Raw genomic sequence first — 19,876 nt, forward strand, 5'->3', positions numbered from 1 at the left:
GTCCAATGTGCATGAGGCCTTACAAGCACAGGAATCCATATGGTAACCTGGCTTTCGTTTGCCCCTTGGCAGCAAGGATTAAAGAAAACTTATATAGTATTAAACTAGAAACTTTCCTATTCGCACACACCACTGTAGACAGTAACTGTGCATGACAACGTAGGGGCCGGTTTTTCTATAGGATTAGCTAGTAAACACACAGTGACTGCACAAGGTAACATTTATCTGCCATCTCTGTCAACAGCAGAGTCGTGCACCGAGGGATCTCCATACTCAGCCTTTGTTTACATGCTGTACCTGTACAATACTGCTTTTATAGAGGAAGCTTTCATCATAAATGCTTAGCTACCAGCCTGAGTGTTACCTGAGCATAATGCAGAAACCGATCTCGGCTACTTTGTAACAGGCCCTATTTGCAGGAGAAAGGCAAAGAAGTTGTCTACCTGAAGCAGAAAAGAAATGCTTAAACCCCAGAGGAGGATTGCCAGACAGACAGGAATCAGGTACAGAGCACTGCGTCATGTATAATACCAATTCTCCTTCAATTTCTAGGAAAAAGTGATCAGGGAGAAGAAATAATTACATATTACAGTTCTGCATGCATAAGATCTCATAAAGTTGAACTGCCCTTGTTTCTTATAACCACCAGACTCTTCCTTTCCTATCCCTAGTACATTTCTCTCACCAGTCAGAATTGACGGGCTTGAACTTGGCACTGCCTATTGGCGAAGTACTGGACAGACGTGCTCATTTCTCCTCTGTTATGTTGCTTTATAATCTATGTAAATGTTAGAAAAGAAAACAAAAAAGGTAACACAATGGTATTAAACCCAAAAACAAACATTTATTATATATATATTGCAGATTACCAATTCTTAGATGTGATGGCTGCATTCGTTTTTCTTTTTTAGGCTTTCTTTCCTTTATTTTCACCTGGCGATCCTGCCAGTAAGTCTTATTTTTCAACAGAACGATTTGACCTGCAAGCGTAGCGGTCAAAGGGTTGAGGCAAACCATTTAACACTGACAGGGGTACTTACCAATGATTAGATTGTATTCATTTATGTAAAAGCTTCATAACAAACCAAAACTGTTGCTATAACTGCTTATAAAGTGTTAGCTGGAGTTTAGCTTCAATTTGTTTAGTGTATCTAAATCTGCTAGTGCATCCAACACTCCCCTCCCCCCAGATAAACAGAGCTGCTCTCTAAGGCTGGATTCACACTTGGGCATTTTTAGTGCTTTTTGCATTTTGCAGATTTGCACTACAGAACGTGTTCCATAGGAAACCATGGTAAATTGACTGCAGTGCAAATCTGCAAAAAGCACTAAAATTGCATAGGTATGAATCCAGCCTAAAGGTGTCTCTGTTGCTCCTTCATCCAGGGTAAGGGCACCCTAATACAGGAGGTGAGTTGCGGACCTGATCGCCAGATGAAAACAATGAAAAAAAAAAACATAAAAAAGAAAGCGAATGCAGCCCGCACATCTAAAGATTAGTAAAATGCAATATAATACAATGTTGGTTTTGGGTTTAATACTGCTTTAATATGTAGAAAATCTTTATTGGATTATGCTACTTAGTTGTACATTGCTTTTAACATGTGACTCCCTGTATCTGTAGTAATGTGATACACTGACAATATCTTTGTAGCATCCTCTATGTAGTGTGGTGTGTAGAAATACTGTCACACTGGGGTCCTAATTTGTATTGAAAATTGGAAAGTGGGTTATTGCAACATGTTTGGAAAAGGGTATTTATTCCCCACCAAGAATGAGCTAAATGTACCTGGGTTTGGTTCAGGCTGGGAACGTTTCTGAAGTTACTCCATTGAAGTCAATGGGAGCCGAATGTTAAAAAAAAACAAAACAGTAATGGCAAATTTATAGGCCAATAGGCAAGGGATTGTAAGGCAATGGCATAGGGGCTGGGACGTGCAAAGCAAAGCAAAAACACTTGTTGATGGGGAGCAGACATTTTATTCATGCTTAAAGTGTTAATAAACCCAGTAATATGAAAATAGATCATCTGCCCCCTCACAGTGCCCACAGCTTATAAATCTTCTTTTTACATTAAAATACTGCCACTATATACCTTTTTGGCAGATCTGTGTACCACAGTCACATGATAAACTGCAGGGTCTGCCCGAGGGCTGAGTATTCAGGTAGGAGGAGATTTCCACTATAGCCTGTGTCCTCATGCTGGTATGGGAGGCAGAGCATCCATCAATCAAGATGTGGCATCCCAATTTCGCCCTTGTCAAAGTTGCTCAAACCCTTATGCTTGTCCATTTTTTCTGATTTCAGCACAACTTCAGGGACAACATGTTTACTTGCTGCCTAACATATCCCACCCACTTTCAGATGCCGTTGTAACAAACTAGTCTGCCAGTGGTCCTAATGTTATGGCTGATTGGTGTATGTCCCTCTACAGGAGTAGATTTACAGATTTTATGATGGCCACAAAACAGCTCAGGCTTTTGTACTTTTATGAAAGCAGTTTTTTCTGCAGGTATGCTGAATACGCTTTGAGACAGATATACATATAGTCATTAGAGCAGGGGTCTCAAACTGGCGGCCCTCCAGCTGTTGCAAAACTACAAGTCCAAGAGGTATGATGGGACTTGTAGTTTTGCAACAGCTGGAGGGCTGCCAGTTTGAGACCCCTGCATTAGAGTGTGAATGCAGTGATCTTCACATGACGTATACAATCTCATGTAGATTAAAACCACTTTACGACAATAGCTCAAACTTCCCCATAGTTTCCTTTTAAAAGCCGCTCTATCTGGTTGGAAAACATGCACAGTAGCTGTCTGTGCTGGGCTATGTACCTTGATGGTAAGACGGTTAGCAAATTGTTGGTGTCTCATTCAAATAACCTCAACTGTCTTTGGATTGGTTGTATGGGCGATAATGGATTTCTTTCCACTTTAAGAAATTGTTATAAAAAATAGATGAAAAAGCTGGTGTATTATCATCTCATGTGTGGGAGTGAGATTACAAGGAGATGTCTGACACCTGGTAGTTAGTGAAAAGCAAATCTAATCAGCGTGTGTTCACATGTGGCTTGAGGGGATCAGAACACACAAACAGAGATGCTTGATGCCAAGAGGTCTGCCCAATGTCTGTGATCATACATACATATCACTGGAGCATGGGGGGAACTTTACTGCAACAACAAAGACAGAATTGGACAGTTTCCATGAATAGCACAGAAATGTGTTAAGTGGTAGTTGCTTTGAATAAATAAATCAGTTAATGATATTTAAAATTCACTCTCCCAGTATATTCTAGTGATAGTTACTAGAATGGGAATGTCATAATATGTATATGTTATATGAAGTGGGAAAACGTGTACACTGCTGGAGATGAGCTTGGGTGTCCTCTGAACTCATCTCTATCCAAAGTTCCACTCTGCACTATTTTTTAATCCAATCAGTTGCGGGCCAGTTCATTCCATGCCCCGCTTAACATTTTAGCTAAAGGGCAGGATGCCAGCGATGTAATTGTCCTTACATATGCTAATATGAAGTCAATGACCATGACTAAAGCCGAACATACTGTAGAGAGTTTGAATCTCGGCCTGTTCAGCAGGGACCAGCTGAGATTTGAACCATCCATGAGCAGGCTGATTGTACCCAAGTCAATCCATCGATCAACTTAGGTACAACCAGCATGTTGTTTTACATGCGATTCGTGTCAGCAGCAGGAAAGAAGTTTACATCATCTCTGGCATGCCTAATTATGGCATGTGTTCATATAGGGCACCTATATCACCAACGTCCTGCCCTTCTGTTTGTGTGCTGCAGGGAATAACCTGCCTGGCCCACAGCTGAGTGGACTAGAAAATAGCATGAAGTAGAGGTATGGATGGAGATGAGTTTGAAGGACTTCCAAGCTCAACTCTACAGAACTCAACTTCTTCGAGTAAGTTCCTGGTAACTTTGGTTCTTTTTCAAAGATTATATTTTGTCAGCGTCCCCTCAGATTCCTAGGCTCTTCCTCTTGTGATCTTAGCAAGGATACAGATGCTCCACGCATCCAATATACACTCAATGGCCACTTTATTAGGTCCACCTTGCTAGTACCAAGTTGGACCCCCTTTTGCCTTCAGAACTGCCTTTATTCTTCCTAGCATAGATTCAACAAGGTGTTGAAAACATTCCTCAGAGATTTTGGTCCATATTGACATGAATAGTATAATATTTGTCGGCTGCACATCCCAAAGGTGTTTTTTTACAGTGGTCATCAACCCTGTCCTCGGGACCCACTAACAGGCCAGGTTTGCAAGATAACTGAAATCCATCACAGGTGATATCATTTGATGCTCAGTGATTGCAGTATTCTAGTCTGCATCTCCCCCAAGATAGTACATAAAACCTGGCCTGTTAGTAGGCCCTGAGGACAGGGTTGATGACCACTGCTCTATTGGATTGAGATCTGGTGACCGTGGAGGCCATTGGAGTACAGTGAACTTCATTGTCGTGTTCAAGAAACCAATTTGAGATGATTTGAGCTTTGTGACATGGTGCATTATCCTGCTGAAAGTAGCCATTAGAAGACGGCTGACGTCACCGCCGTACGCCTAGTCCCGGAAGCTACGGGCTGTGTAGCGAGGCCGGCCGGCTCGCATTGTTTTTATGCTGAATACGTTAGTTATTTCTGTAAGTGCGCATTTTTATTTATAAGATTAAACTCTAAAAAGGTTTTAATGCAATGTGAGTTTACTTTCATTTTGGGAACTTTGCCGTATACTCCATATACTATGGATTAACCCTTGGGTGCCTGGACATCTTTCCCTGATTGGAGCGCAAGTGTGGTCCCTTGTGGTGGATGGTTTAAACCAGTGTTTCTCAACTCCAGTCCTCAAGGCGCCCCAACAGGTCATGTTTTCAGGCTATCCATTATTTTGCACAGGTGATTTGATCAGTTTCACTGGCTTAGTAATTACCACGGCCGTTTCATCTGAGGGAAATCCTGAAAACATGACCTGTTGGGCGCCTTGAGGGCTGGAGTTGAGAAACACTGGTTTAAAAAAGTTGTAAAAGTTCTTCTGTGGCAACATTTCCATCCTTGGCTGTGGTCAAAGCCCAATACGCAGTGTGGCCCCCTATAATAAGGGACCATTCAGTTGCGGTAAGCGGCAGTATGTTTATACGTGGTGGAGGTGGCTCACTGGCATTTTCGGGTGTGGAAATTTGATTATCACACTGGTGTTAAGGACTCATGGGATACTTATGGACTAACATATAGTTACTTTTGAATTATTTATATGTGAATGTTATATTTGGTTACCCTTATTGGATTTATTTATTATTGATTCATTTATTATTTATGTATTAATTAGGTATTTATATATAATATAATTTTCAGTATTATTTATATTTATTTGTTTTCACTTGATCTTGTCACTATTGATTCACGTATTTATTTATTTAATAATTTTACTTTACTTTATGCAATTTTTTGCACTTTATAGATAATCTTGAGTACTGTTATTGATATCTCTTCACATATTTTGCACTTTAACATCACGGTTTATATTACATTGAATTGTTGAGTGCTGTCATTGTTTAGTGCAGCTCCTTTTTTTTCTTATATTTATGTGGGTGTTGTATAACATTTTGAGCCGCAGCTTATTATTTTTTGAGATAGCGCAGTTTTTTATTTTATAATATTAGAAGATGGGTACACTGTAGTCATAAAGGGATGGACATGGTCAGCAACAGTACTCAAGTAGGCTGTGGCATTTAAATTATGTTCAATTGGTACTAAGGGGCCCAAAGTGTGCCAAGTAAATATCCCCCACACCATTACACCACCACCACCAGCCTCAACTGTTGATACAAGGCAGGATGGATCCATGCTTTCATGTTTTTTATGCCAAATTCTGACCCTACTATCTGAATGTTGCAGCTGAAACTTCTTATCAGACCAGGCAATGTATTTCCAATCTTCTATTCTCCAATTTTGGTGAGCCTGTGCGAATTATACCCTCCTGTTCTTAGTTGACAGAATTGGCACCTGGTTTGATCTTATGCTGCTGTAGCCCATCTGCTTCAAGGTCTGACGCGTTGTGCATTCAGAGATAGTATTCTGCACACCTGTTGCCTTTCTATCATCTCGGAACCAGTCTGCCCATTTTCCTCTGAGCAAGGCATTTTCTTCCACACAACCTCTGCTCACTGGTTATGTTCTCTTTTTCGGACCATTCTCTGTAAACCCCAGAGATGGTTGTGCATGAAAATTCCAGTAAATTATCAGTTTTTGAAATATTCAGACTGGCTCTGTCTGGCACCAACAACCATGCTACCTTCAAAGTCACTTAAATCCCCTTTCTTCCCCATTCTGATGCTCCATTTGAGCTTCAGCAAGTTGTCTTCACCACGTTTAGATACCTAAATGCATTGAGTTACTGCCATGTGATTGGCTGATTAGCAATTTGCGTTACCAAGCAATTGAAAAGTATCTCACAAAAGTGAGTACACCCCTCACATTTTTGTAAATATTTTATTATATCTTTTCATGTGACAACACTGAAGAAATTACACTTTGTTACAATTTAATGTAGTGAGTGTACAGCTTGTATAACAGTGTAAATTTTCTGTCCTCTCAAAATAACTCAACACAGCTATTAATATCTAAACCGCTGGCAACAAAAGTGAGGACACCCCTAAGTGAAAATGTCCAAATTGGGCCCAATTAGCCATTTTTTCTCCCCAGTGTCATGTGACTCATTAGTGTTACAATGTCTCAGGTGTGAATGGGGAGCAGGTGTGTTAAATTTGGTGTTATTGCTCTCACTCTCTCATACTGGTCACCTCATGGCAAAGAACTCTCTGAGGATCTAAGAAAATAATTGTTGCTTTACATAAAGATGGCCTAGGCTATAAGAAGATTTCCAAAACCCTGAACCTGAGCTGCAGCATGGTGGCCAAGACTATACAGCGGTTTAACATGACGGGTTCCACTCAGAACAGAACTCGACATTGTTGACTAAAGAAGTTGAGTGCACGTGCTCAGCGTCATATCCAGAGCTGGTCTTTGGGAAATAGAAATGTAACACCCTCTACCTTAGGTAGGTGCTAAGTGTAAGTTTTTTTGTGTAAGCTGCCAGCTCAGGTCAATTTAAAGCGGAGTTCCACCCAGAATTGTATTTATTTTTTTAAAGGGTAATCCATTCTATTAAACAATTTAAAACAATATGAATCCATGTTATTAATGAAATCGCCACTTAATTCTCGTTCTTTATAGTACTTACTTTTTATTTCTTCTCTGCAGAGTGCTTCCATCTCTAGTGTGGACACGTGAAGCCCACTAGCATTCTCTTCCTGGATATGGTGATGCTGGATACCCAGCATGCACCTCCCACTCTTGTGTATGCGCCATTTACACAGGGCGCAGGGAAAGGATTATTATGTTGTTGCCATAACATCAGTCGGCAAAGGAGGAAGTGCCCGCCCGTTGTTCCGTTGTTGCCTATGCTTGTGCCATTTTTGGTCTCTAAACAACGCGATTCTAGCCTTCAGCACTGCCCACTGACTCCTGGGAAAGATGACACACATCTCCCAGGAGCACAGGCACTGAGGGATATGACATCAATCACCACACAGCCAGACGTGGCAGAATAGAAGGGACTCCATAGCAACAGTGGTTACTGAGTGAGTAAAAAAAAAAATGTATTTTTCCAAAAGTTGTTGCTCAAGGAGTATGCTATGGATTTATGTAAAGTTGATTTTATGGGTGGAACTCCGCTGTAAGCAGGCCTATGCTGCGAGCTAGGCCTGTTTGTTTTGATCTGGGGACAGGGGAGGGGTTTAGTATAGCAGTAGGTGACTGACATGTACTTCAGATCTTGGGTGACCTCCTTTGTTTCCAGGGAGAATGTTCTGAAAAAGGGGCAAGGAGAGCTGGAGTGACATGTGAGGAACTCTGACCAATTCCCAACTAGGATTGGCAGGGGGCAGGCCTCCGACATATACCCATGGTCAGCCTGCTGGGGGGGAGTTGTCGGCTGGATGAACTGGATGATGGAGTGTTATACTGTCGTGTCTGAGGGAACCCCCTTTCTGTGAGGTGTACCTCAGGCGGGGAGCTCGGGAGCCTCTCCTTACATGGTCATGGAGAGGTGTCCTGGACGAGGAGCAGGAGGAAACAGTTGGTACGCACGTCCAGAGTAAAGTCTTTCAGAAAGGATCCAGGGCAAGTGTCGTGAGTGGAAAGCACAGTGGAAAGCTCTGGAAGAGACATGCCAGGGGAGCCAGACGGAGAGACTGTGGGAGTTTGTGTCAAGTCGCTGCAGCCAGGAGGATGGGCAGGATTTGCAAGTCAGACTTGCTGGGATCAGTAGTCCATCTATATTTATTCTTCTCAAGTAAATCGGTTGCTACCACAAAGGGGTACTGCAGGCCCGGCCTACAAAGGCCACCAAGTAAAGACACTGGGACTTATTCAGAGTGAGGCCTAGTCATGTTCTGATGGTGTGATAGGATTGCTAAAATTGGACAGAGAAGTAGTATGCTGGAGGAAGTGTGCTAGAAGAAGTGTTCTGAAATAAGTCTTTCAGGTTTAGGGTCAGCCATCTTGTCCTGCTGAGAAGTGTGACACAATTACTTTTATTCTACAAAGTACAATTTATCCTATAGGCATCCCATGTCCCTTTTCCCCAACCAAGTTGAACCCCCTAATAAAAAGCAAGCAAGAGACTGTTCATTGATTGAGAAGTGTTCTAATGGATGTTTGGCAGCAGGATGAAATGTGTGAATGTTGTAACACGTAGAAACCCTGCAGGGGAAATCACCACAGACATATGAGTGCTGCCAGCATTGCTGCAGAGGTTGAAGGGGTGGGGGATTAGCCTGTCAGTGCTCAGACCATACATCACACACTGCATAAAATTGGTCCGCATAGCTGTCGTTCCAATAGGAAGCCTCTTCTAAAGATGATGCACAAGAAAGCCCGCAAACAGTTTTCTGAAGACAAGTAGACTAAGGACATGAATTACTGAAACTATGTCCTGTGATCTGATGAGACCAAAATAAACGTATTTGGTTCAGATGGTGTCAAGCATGTGTGGTGGCAACCAAGTGAGGAGTACAAAGACAAGTGTGTCTTGCATGGTGGTGGGAGTGTCATGGTCTTGGGCAGCATGAGTACTGCCGCCACTGAGGAGCTACAATTCATTGAGGGAACCATAAATGCCAACATATACTGAAGCCGAGCATGATCCCCTCCCTTTGGCGACTTGGCCGAAGGACAGTATTCCAAAATGACAAGGACCCCAAACAAATCCCCAAAGTGACCACTGCCTTGCTAAAGGTGATTGACTGGCCAAGCATGTCTCCAGACCCAAACCCTATTGCGCATCTGTGGGGCATCCTCAAATGTAAGATGGAGAAGCACAAGCTCTCTAACATCCACCAGCTCAGTGATGTCGTCATGGAGGAGTGGAAGAGGACTCCAGTGGCAACTTGTGAAGCTCTTGTGAACTCCATGTCCAAGCGGGTTAAGGCAATGCTGGAAAATAATGGTGGCCACACAAAATATTGACACAATTTGGACATTTTCACTTAGAGGTGTACTCAATTTTGTTGCCAGCGGTTTAGACATTAATGGCTGTGTGTTGAGTTATTTTGAGGGGACAGCAAATTTACACTGTTATACAAGCTGTATATATTACATTAGAGCAAAGTGTCATTTCTTCAGTGTTGTCACATGAAAAGATATAATAAAATATTTTCAAAAATGTGTGGGGTGTACTCACTCTTGTGAGATACTGTATATGTCCTCTATAGATTTGCATAGATCTATGTACCCCATATGCTTTATCCTTTCTACTATATAACTCAAATAGCATTCCCTTCATATACAGTTTACTACTGGCAGTCGTTTACACTGGATGAATTTCTGATGATCCCTTTGATGTTACATTAAATAAAATAATTATTTGTGTACATCCCCCTATCTACTGGCACTTAACTAAAAAGGTTTTCTTTGAAGAAAGTTATTTATAGTTGTTTCCATTGTGTGCAGTCAGACAATGCTTTACGACCTGAACAGTATTATTACAGGCTCAAGTTAACTGGTTAGAAAGTTTATCACAATAAAGATCTCGTTAAGCTGGCCATAGATGGATCAAAATTCAGCCGGTTTGACAGGGACCAGCTAATTTTGACCCATGTGTGGCCACTCCCACTTGACAGACATTGATCTAAAGATCGACACTAGTCGAATGGGCTTGCTGCAGCTGCTGATCAGTGCATTCTGACATTGGAGAGCCCATAGAGGATTCCTCTGGCTGAATAAAAAAAAAAAGATCCGTATATGACCAGCCTTAGCATATGTCTGAGGTGTATTCATATATCTTGCAGTCATACTTCCAGCTACTGAAATACCCCAAAACTTACAAAAAAACAACAGAACATCTCATATTAACCACTTGACCCCCTTCCATGACCAGGCCATTTTTTTGTGATATGGCACTGTGTTAGTTTAACTGACAATTGTGCAGTCATGCAGCGCTGTACCCAATTAAAATGTATGTTCTTTTTTTATCCCCCAAATAAAGCTTTCTTTTGATGGTATTCAATTACTACTGCAGTTTTTATTTTTTGTACTAAAAACTGTTTAAAAAAAAAAAACAATATGTTTACTTTCTGCGATAAAATATATCCAATAACATAAAAAAAAAAAAAAAAAACGAATTTCTATATAGATTTAGGCCAATATGTATTCTGCTACATATTTCTGGTTAAAAAAATCCCAAGAAGCATATATTGATTGGTTTGCACAAAAGTTATAGCATCTACAAACTATGGTGTATTTAATGACATTTTTATTTTAAACTATTAATGGTGGCAATCAGTGACTTGCAGCGAGACGGCGCTATTGTGGCGGACAGTTGGAAACTAACTGACACTTTGTGGGCACCAGTGACAGTAATACAGTGATCAGTGCTAAAAATATGCACTGTCACTGTACTAATGGCACTGGCTGGGAAGGGGCTAAACATCTAGGGTGATTAAAGGGTTAAATGTGTGCCTAGCCAGTATTTTTGTGTACTGTGTGAGGTGCTTTTAATAAGGGATGTGATGGATTTTATTCCCTGCTTTGCACAGAAAGAAAATCCATGACATCCCTGCTGTCAGGACAGATCTTTGCCTTGTTCACACATCTATATATTTCTACCTATGCCAAGGGCACATGTGCTCGGGGTCTTTGGCTGGAGAGTGGGGTCCCGGAGGGAGTGGGCAGCTGCCATGCGTCAGTGGGTTGACCTGAGGGCCTGAATTTGAGTATAGCTGCAACCCAGATGTCCTGCAGAGCTGACTGGAAGGGAGACACGCCAGGAAGAATCTGTTTCGGAGTACAAATCTGTGTCATTGGGCCTGTCCTGTGAGGGCTACCCCTTCACCTAGTAGAGTCAGTGGATGGGGGTCAGTCACAGGGGATGCTAGTGAGTGACCTGCAGATAAACAGTTTCACCAAATCTGCTTCCAGAACAAGCAAAGGACTTATTGTTCCTATACAAGTGTTGTATGGTATAACAGAGAGTTGTCCTCAATTGTAATTAGTTTCAGCTGGAGTATCCCACTATTCCCTTCTCCTATCCAAGTTCCAACAATAAATACATAAAAATAAATAAATAAATAAAACCCTGAATTGATTATTGTAAACGAGCGGATGAGAGTGTGGACGATTGTGTGAAAACTACCTGGTAACTGGCTGCAATATAAGAGAAAAGCCAGTAGAAGTCTACACACAGCAATCCCTACAGGGACAGTGCAACATTTAGTACCAGTGCTACCATATTGGTGCTTACCATCCAATCTTCCAGGTCAAGTTTGCTCACATAAAAGACTTGAATGACATTTACAAATACACGTGTGTAAGTGGGTGTGTGTGGGGGTGTGTGTGTGTGTGTGTATATATATATATATATATATATATATATATAAAAGGCATATCAGAAAAGTACACACTTAAGATAAAATGTTGATTGTTTACCTTCTTACACTCAATATATAGCACCAGAGAAGGTTGCATAGCATATGTAAGTACACACAGTAATCTATACGGTAGATATATAGAGATAATGAAACTTTTTCTTTTTTATATTTGTGAATGTTATTAATGTAAAAAGTTAATAACATTCACAAATATTCAAAAATAACTCACTGGCCATTAAGAACAATTAGCAAGTGCCATCCATGCCTGAGGCAAAAAAGCCTCACAGTGCTGACTCATAGTCCTTGTATCATAGGCCTGACTCAGGAAAGGTTCCCTTTGTTCCAAAAATAGTGGAACTGCCCCTGAGGTAATATTTGAACAATGTCCCTAATTTGTATCTTGGAGACTAGACAAATTACATGTATGATAATATTATGTGTGAGAAGTAAATGCAAGTGATCATGCTTAAAGTGGCTGTGATGCCACGTACACACGATCTGAGTTTTCATCGGAAAAATCTTGGATGGTTTTTCCGAAGGAATTCCGCTCAAGCAAGGGCCATACACATGGGCTGAATATTGGGCAGCATTGGCCAGATCAATATAAACTGGCCAACATTCAGCCCATGAATACGGCAGCCAGTCCAACAGAAGCTGGCTGTATTGCTGGCTTCCGTTAAAGGGGCATGACCATTAAAAGTCTGCCAATCGGTACCTGATCAGCGCTCTCGGCCAATGAGAGCACTGACTGGTGTTATCTGGCAGGGGATTCAGGTGTCCCCCTGTAAACACAATAGCTCAGCGGGGGAGATCGCTGTACTAACATAAGGTCGTTAGTACAGCGGCTCCTCCTGAGCTCTTCAGTTTTTCGTTCAGCCCACTGGGTTGATTGAAAAAAAACTAGAGTTTACCGGGCATTAGCCAATCTGATGGTGAGCATTAATCTTTATCCAACAACTTGAGGTTTCAGGGAACCTTTTTTTTTTTACCTAATCCATGGTGCTCTGGGAATCTGTGGCTATACAATGTTTTTTTTTTTTCTAAAACATAGATTGTGTGTGTGTATATGAAGACAGACATACAGCATTAGTAAAAAAAAAAGAAAAAAAAAAGAACTAAACGTTAGTTAAAACAGTTAAAAATGATTCCAAGGCCGTTATTGTTTCCCTTAGTGCCAGTTCACCCAGAGGCGACACGATTTGCAGCGCGACTCACAGACGTGACCTGCACATGACTTCAGCAGCGACTTGCAAAACGACTTCTGTATAGAAGTCAATGCAAGTCGACTGAAGTCACCCCAAAAATAGTACAGGAACCTTTTTCTAAGTCGGAGCGACTTGAGTCGCTCCTATTAGAACGGTTCCATAGTACAGAACGGAGCATGACTTGTCAGGCGGCTAAGTCGCCTGGACAAGTCGCCCCTGTGTGAACCGGCACTTAGGCCTCATGCACACTGGACGTGTTTTGACATTTTTACAGCAGCTGTTTTTGGCTGCAGATGTTCTTTTCTACAGTCATTAAACTCTCCATCATGTTACCCTATGTGTCCATGCACACATAGGCTGTTATCAGCAGTTTTGGGCAGTGGCGTTTTTGAGCAGTAAAAAACAAAACAAAAAACTAGTGGGTTCTGAGAGACGTTTTCCAGCTGTAAAAATGCTGTAACAATGATAAACGTTGATAAACGCTCAAAAACTTCACTCACCAACAGTTTTTAACATTTTTGATCTATTGAAAAAAAAAAAAAGTTTTTCTTTAAAAAAAAAAAAACACGTGAAAACGCTAACGCTTTTGCAAAAACATTGAAAAAAGTTGCAAAACTCACTGCAAAGCTACTGATGTTTTTATGACATTATTTTTAACGTCCAGTGTGCATGAGGCCTAAAGGTAATCTCAGCAGTTGGAATCGGAGAAATAATTGCACTAAGTTTCTGAGCGCTCCCTCTTATATTTAATAGAACAACAAAAACGAGGAAGAGTCGACTTTCAAAGATTCATAAATCAAATAAAATGACTTTCGATTTCACACAGCACTGACTGAAATAAATGTGTTTTCCTTGCCCTCGAGCACACCAGTGTGGCTTTGAAATTGCACTACTTCAGGACAATTTCAAAGCCACCGATCAGTGCAATTTCATGTGGCTTGCTGACATCTGTGCCACTTCATTTACACAGATGTCAATGCAGGTCACACATGAAATCGCACAGAAATAGTGCAGGAACCTTTTTTCAAAATCAATGTGACTTGAGCAGATTTCAACAGTTCCATTGCTGCAAATGAGGTGCGACTTGTCATGTGGCTTTGAACTGTCAAGTCACACAGGTGTGAACCAGAGTCAAAATAAATGTCTTTATGGGAAAAAAATATGGTTCTATGGTGTGCTCTAAAACTGCTCTTGCCTTATGACAGGGTTTACAATAATGTATTTTAACCTGAAATGACTTACAAAAGGTCTAACGTGTACAGACATGTATGGTAAACATGTCAGGTGATGCGTGGAGTATAACAAAACTAAAGCCTCACTGGTTTTACTTTGAATGCTGATACAAATGAAGCGTACATCCCTCTGTGAGACCTGTAAGCATTATAGGCCACTGTCTACTGAGATCTTGGTTAGTAGATGAAACCTAACAAGTCAAATATTTGTTTTCTGTATGTAATACTTTATTCTGTATTGTATGGGGAATTCCATTATCTCACTCCACTATGTTTACACTCTCCTGCATCTTAAAGAGAACCATTCACTCATTGGCTTATGCCAAAATCTGAATATTTTTTTTAAGTTGGGTTTTGATAAATAAGGGCTTAGACCCAACCCAGACTAATTTTACTTTGTCTAACTTTTGGCTCTTTGGTGTGCAATTTCTTACATTTCCATGCAACTTTCATGCTTTTGCTCCCCCTCTCCCACCTCATCAGTTGGCTATAGATTAGTATTGTTTTCTCGTTCCTCCCTTCACACAAACATAGTGGACAGAGGAGTGTCTCCCCCCCCCCCCCCCCCCCTGACATTTCATTGCCAGAATTTTTTTTTAAACAGTACACAGAGCCCCTACAGGGGTCTTTTATGTATTGTGGTGTCTGTGTGATGTGCTGAAGTCTATGTTGCTGGTAACTTAAATTGTATCTTTTTCTTTCTTTGTAAATGTCACTTCCTACAGCAAGAATGAAAAAATTGTGTAGAGTTCCCCAAAATGCATACCAGAACCCTTTCCATCTGGTATGGGTTTTGAGGGGGTACCTCATGCAAAAAAAAATAAATAAATGTGTGAGGTTCCCACAAGAACCTATACTAGATCTTTAATCTGAATGTGACTGGTCAGGAAAGTGGGGTGGGATGACAAGCATGCACTCAACAACCAGGCAATCAACTACCAGGCCACATGCCCTCAACATGTTGATGGGGAAGGAGGGCCTTTTCCCTTCATCCCTAGCCAGTGGTTAAGGGGGTCTGCGGGTGAGGGGGGATATCAAAATCTGGAAGTCCCCTTTAACAATAAGCTCCTACTCACTCACAAATAAAAATATGTAACCTAGAAATGAAGTTACCAAGTCATTTATTAAAATAAAGCAAAAATCCTGCTGCCCCCCCCATGGAATGGGGTAACAGGAGAAGGGCTTCCCCCTCAGAGATGACAAGGGATACTTTATACTGTAGCCAGTTTCAATACCATCCCCTACTTACATTATGCTATATGTTAATTGTGATAGTTTGCCCTTTGGATTTGTATTTATGTTTTTATAGCCCCTGCGAGGGCGTTTAATGAACATATTATATTTTCTTGTTTACTCAAATTTCCAATAAACATATTGAAACAGAAAATAAAGCAAAAATCGTCCAAATATGTCCCTTATTGTAAATCAATTATCAATTACAATGCCCACTGCTAGCTGATTCACTGAAAAAAAAAAAAAGACCCACTGCACACAACCGTTTCCGACACTGCTCACAGCCATGTGACAATGTCCACAGCTGTCATCAGCTATATAGGGGAAGGGATGGGGGATAGTAATGGCATTGTTAACCAAATATTGCATATTTGTTCAATGTCATTGCCCAAATATGGCCAGTGGCTATAAAGGGCAATGCCACTGCTGTCCCCGGTGATGTCAGCACTTCCCAGAGATGAAGCGGGAAGCTGTCATTAACAGAAGCAGTAAAAATACCAAATGGGCAAATGTTTGGGCTCTTGTACAAATAACCAAACAACCAATGTTTCGTCCGAATATAGTTTCAGGCCGAACCATCGGCTCATCCCTAAAGGAAAAAAGTGTCAGAATGATGTGTCAAATAGGGATGAGCCGAACACCCCCCGGTTCGGTTCGCACCAGAACTTGCGAACGACCCCCGCGTTCGGTACGAACGTTAGAACCCCATTGAAGTCTATGGGACTCGAACGTTCGAATTGGAAAGTGCTAATTTTAACGGCTAATATGCAAGATAGTGTGCTAAAAAGGGTTTGGCGACCTGCCTCCTGCCTCAGGGGACATGGGTCACTGCAAAAAAAAGTTTTAAAAACTACCGTTTTGGCGGGAGCAGTGATTTTAATGACGATTAAAGTGAAAAAAAAAAAGTGAAATATTCCTTTAAATATGGTGCCTGGGGGGTGTCTATAGTATGCCTGTGAAGTGCCACGTGTTTCCCGTGTTTAGAACAGTCCCTGCACAAAATGACATTAAACGGAAATAACACCATTTAAAACTGCTTGCGGTTTTAATGTTATATCTGGTTCCTGCAATATGGTTGAAAATCATTCAGAAAAATGGCATGGGTAGCCCTCCCTGCCCATTACCAGCCTATTTGGGTCTTGTACACATATTAAGGGGAACCCCGTACCCATATTAAAAAAAGGAAATGCGTGTGGCCCCCAGGCCCTATATACTCAGAACAGCAGTATACAGGCGGTGCAAACAAGACAGGGACTGTGTAGGTTTGTTGTGTTAAGTTGAATCTGTTTGTCATTTTCAACCGGTACATTTTTAAAGTGTAGCTCCAGTCAAAAAAACTATCTTTAAGCTTTTTGGAAAACATAGGGAAGGGTTATCACCCCTGTATAATTTGTTTTGTCGTCCATCTTTTTTCATCTCACTTGCTGCTGTCTCCTTGCGTTTGCAAGTAGGAGATGTTTGTAAGTTGGATGTTTGAAAGTAGGGGCCTGCCCTATATTATAGCGGTATGTACTGGGTACAGAGCACGCAGACAGCACGCCTAACACTACTGGCTGCAAGCTCTATTATTAACCACTTGTTAGCCCAATGTTTGCATAAAGTGAAAGATGAAGTTATGCTGAGTAAATAGATATCAAACATGTCACTCTTCAAAATTGCACATGCCCGTGGAATGGCGCCAAACGTCGCTACTTAAAAAATCCCCATAGGCGACGCTTTAAATATTTTTTTACTGGTTACATGTTTTGAGTTGCAGAGGAGGTCTAGGACTAGAATTATTGCTCTCGCTCTAACATTCTCGGCGATACCTCACATGTGTGGCACATGCGAGCACATGGGGACATGGGCGCTTTAATTTTTATTTTATTTTTTTATTGTTCATTTTACTTTATTTTAGTTTGACATTTTTTTTCCCAAAAATATATTTTTGATCACTTTTATTCCTATTACAAGAAATGTAAACATCCCTTGTAATAGGAATATGGGATGACAGGTCCTCTTTACAGTGAAATCTGGGGGGTCAATATGACCCCACATCTCACCTCTAGGCTGGGAAGCCTGAAATAAAAAATTAAAAAAAAGATTCTGGCTTTGATCGTACTGGCGAGTTGGTAGAAGCACCAGAGGGCGGTGAGGGGTGGGGGGCGTCTATGGCTGGGTACTTCAGGGTATCACCGAGTATGGCTGGGTATCTCTGAGTATGGCTGGGTATGGCAATTTATGGCAGGGTATTACAGAGTATTGGCGGGGTATTGGCGGGGTACTACAGAGTAATAGCAGGGTACTGCAGAGTATTGGGGGTACTGCAGAGTAATGACGGGTACTGCAGAGTAGTGGGGGGTACTGCAGAGTAATGGGGGTTACTGCAGAGTAATGGGGGGTACTGCAGAGTAATGGCGGGGTACTGCAGAGTAATGGCAGGGTACTGCAGAGTATTGGGGGGTACTGCAGAGTAATGGGGGTTACTGCAGAGTAATGGGGGGTACTGAAGAGTAATGGCAGGGTACTGCAGAGTAATGGCAGGGTACTGCACTGCAGAGTAATGGCAGGGTACTGCACTGCAGAGTAATGGCGGGGTACTGCACTGCAGAGTAATGGCGGGGTACTGCACTGCAGAGTAATGGCGGGGTACTGCACTGCAGAGTAATGGCGGGGTACTGCACTGCAGAGTAATGGCAGGGTACTGCACTGCAGAGTAATGGCGGGGTACTGCAGAGTAATGGCGGGGTACTGCAGAGTAATGGCAGGGTACTGCAGAGTATGCACTGGTATTGCAGAGTATTGGCAGGGAATTGAGGGGTTAAATTCGGTGAGCAGCGATGTGGGCACTGCAGATGCAGCCCACACCGCTGCTGACACCGATCTCTTTCCCCTCCGCTGTACCGATCGGTACAGAAAGGGGAGGGAGGAACAGGCGTCATAACATGATGCCGGTTTGTTTCCAAGTGATCACTCCGTCATTTGACGGAGCAATCACGTGGTAAACGGCCGCTATGAGCGGCCGTTTACCGTGATGCGCCGGGTCCTATGGACCCGGCGGTCACGGATGCTCTCGAGTGCGCACACCTCGGGGCACGCGAGAGCAGAATTCTGGGAGGCCGTTAATTAACGGCCTCTCTGAGTTAAACAACCGCCCTGAAGCCGTTAATCGGCAATGGGCAGTTGTTAAGTGGTTAAAGCTAGATCACTAGCTATATAGGTGAGGTGAATATAGTGGTGTATACTGCAGTCAGGGCACAGACAACAACCACTACACAGCAGCAAGATAGGAAATCAGCCAAAAACGATTGGTGTGTACTGTGTTGAAGGTACACAGAACACCCACTGCTTCAGATGCAAAGTAACACACTACAGGAGGCCGCCTTAAAGGCGGCCTTTTATAGTGTGGGGCGTGCACTACACAGTCTGAGCTATGATTGGCCACAGGCAGGATGCCTGTGGCCAATCATGGCTCTCCTCGCTGCCGGCGCTGCGATTGGCCAAGCATGCGGGGTCACAGTGCATGCTTGGCCAATCATCGGACAGCAATGCACTGCGCCAACGCAGTGCATTGTGGTCCGCGTGCGCGTCACTCGAATTTTGACGCGAACGGCCAAAACGTTCGGAATTCGCCGAACGCACGAACAGCCAATGTTCGAGTCGAACGTACGTTCGACTCGAACACGAAGCTCATCCCTAGTGTCAAATTTTGCATATGAAAATATTCCATATTTGGGTTTTCTGGGGTACTGCAGGAGACCTCTGAAGGTGTCTGCATTGTGTGGTTGACATATTTTCCTACTTCCTTTCCCATAATCCCCTAGAAGGATGCTGTAGCCTGTTTCTTAACCTTTCAGTTTAGGCTAAAGTGGCTAATAAAGGATTACATTTCCCTGAAGTGTGGTCATGGAATGGATATTCATGTGTATTTATGAATTTCATAGCATCATTATGTGAAACAATTCGAATTTGATTTATTTTTCAGTAAGCTGCGTGGATTTGATTCCCGCTTAGAAAACCCACATTCACTCATTAACATTATGTCATTGCATCATTATTCAAGCAAAACTATTCGTTTAGCATCCTGCCAAGACCATACATTTCACTTTGTATTCGGAAATAACTCACCCTTTCTATGGAAACAATTTGTTTAAAATGTGCACACCGAAAGATAAGCCTGCAATGTTTCTAAAATGAGCCTTCATATAACGATAGCATAAAATGTTGTAGTCTTGCATTTTCTTAAAACACTTGTGTAGCCATATCATTATATTTATTA

General features: G+C 42.0%; 1 protein-coding gene across 2 annotated transcripts in view; it reads left to right on the forward strand.

Annotated features, from left to right (window-relative positions):
* Positions 1-226: 226 nt before the first annotated feature.
* Positions 227-19,876, forward strand: part of LOC143928172 (uncharacterized) — a 195,949-nt gene continuing 176,299 nt past the window's right edge. For both annotated transcript variants that reach the window (XM_077452872.1, XM_077452873.1), the window contains exon 1: positions 227-503. In XM_077452872.1, coding sequence (XP_077308998.1) covers positions 460-503 — 44 coding nt within the window. In that variant the 5' untranslated portion in view covers positions 227-459. The remainder of the gene's footprint in view (positions 504-19,876) is intronic.

The sequence above is a fragment of the Lithobates pipiens genome, unplaced genomic scaffold (genome assembly GCF_037356315.1).
Source record: "Lithobates pipiens isolate NorthernLeopardFrog02 unplaced genomic scaffold, aLitPip1_a1.2 Scaffold_23, whole genome shotgun sequence".
Taxonomy (NCBI): Eukaryota; Metazoa; Chordata; class Amphibia; order Anura; family Ranidae; genus Lithobates; species Lithobates pipiens.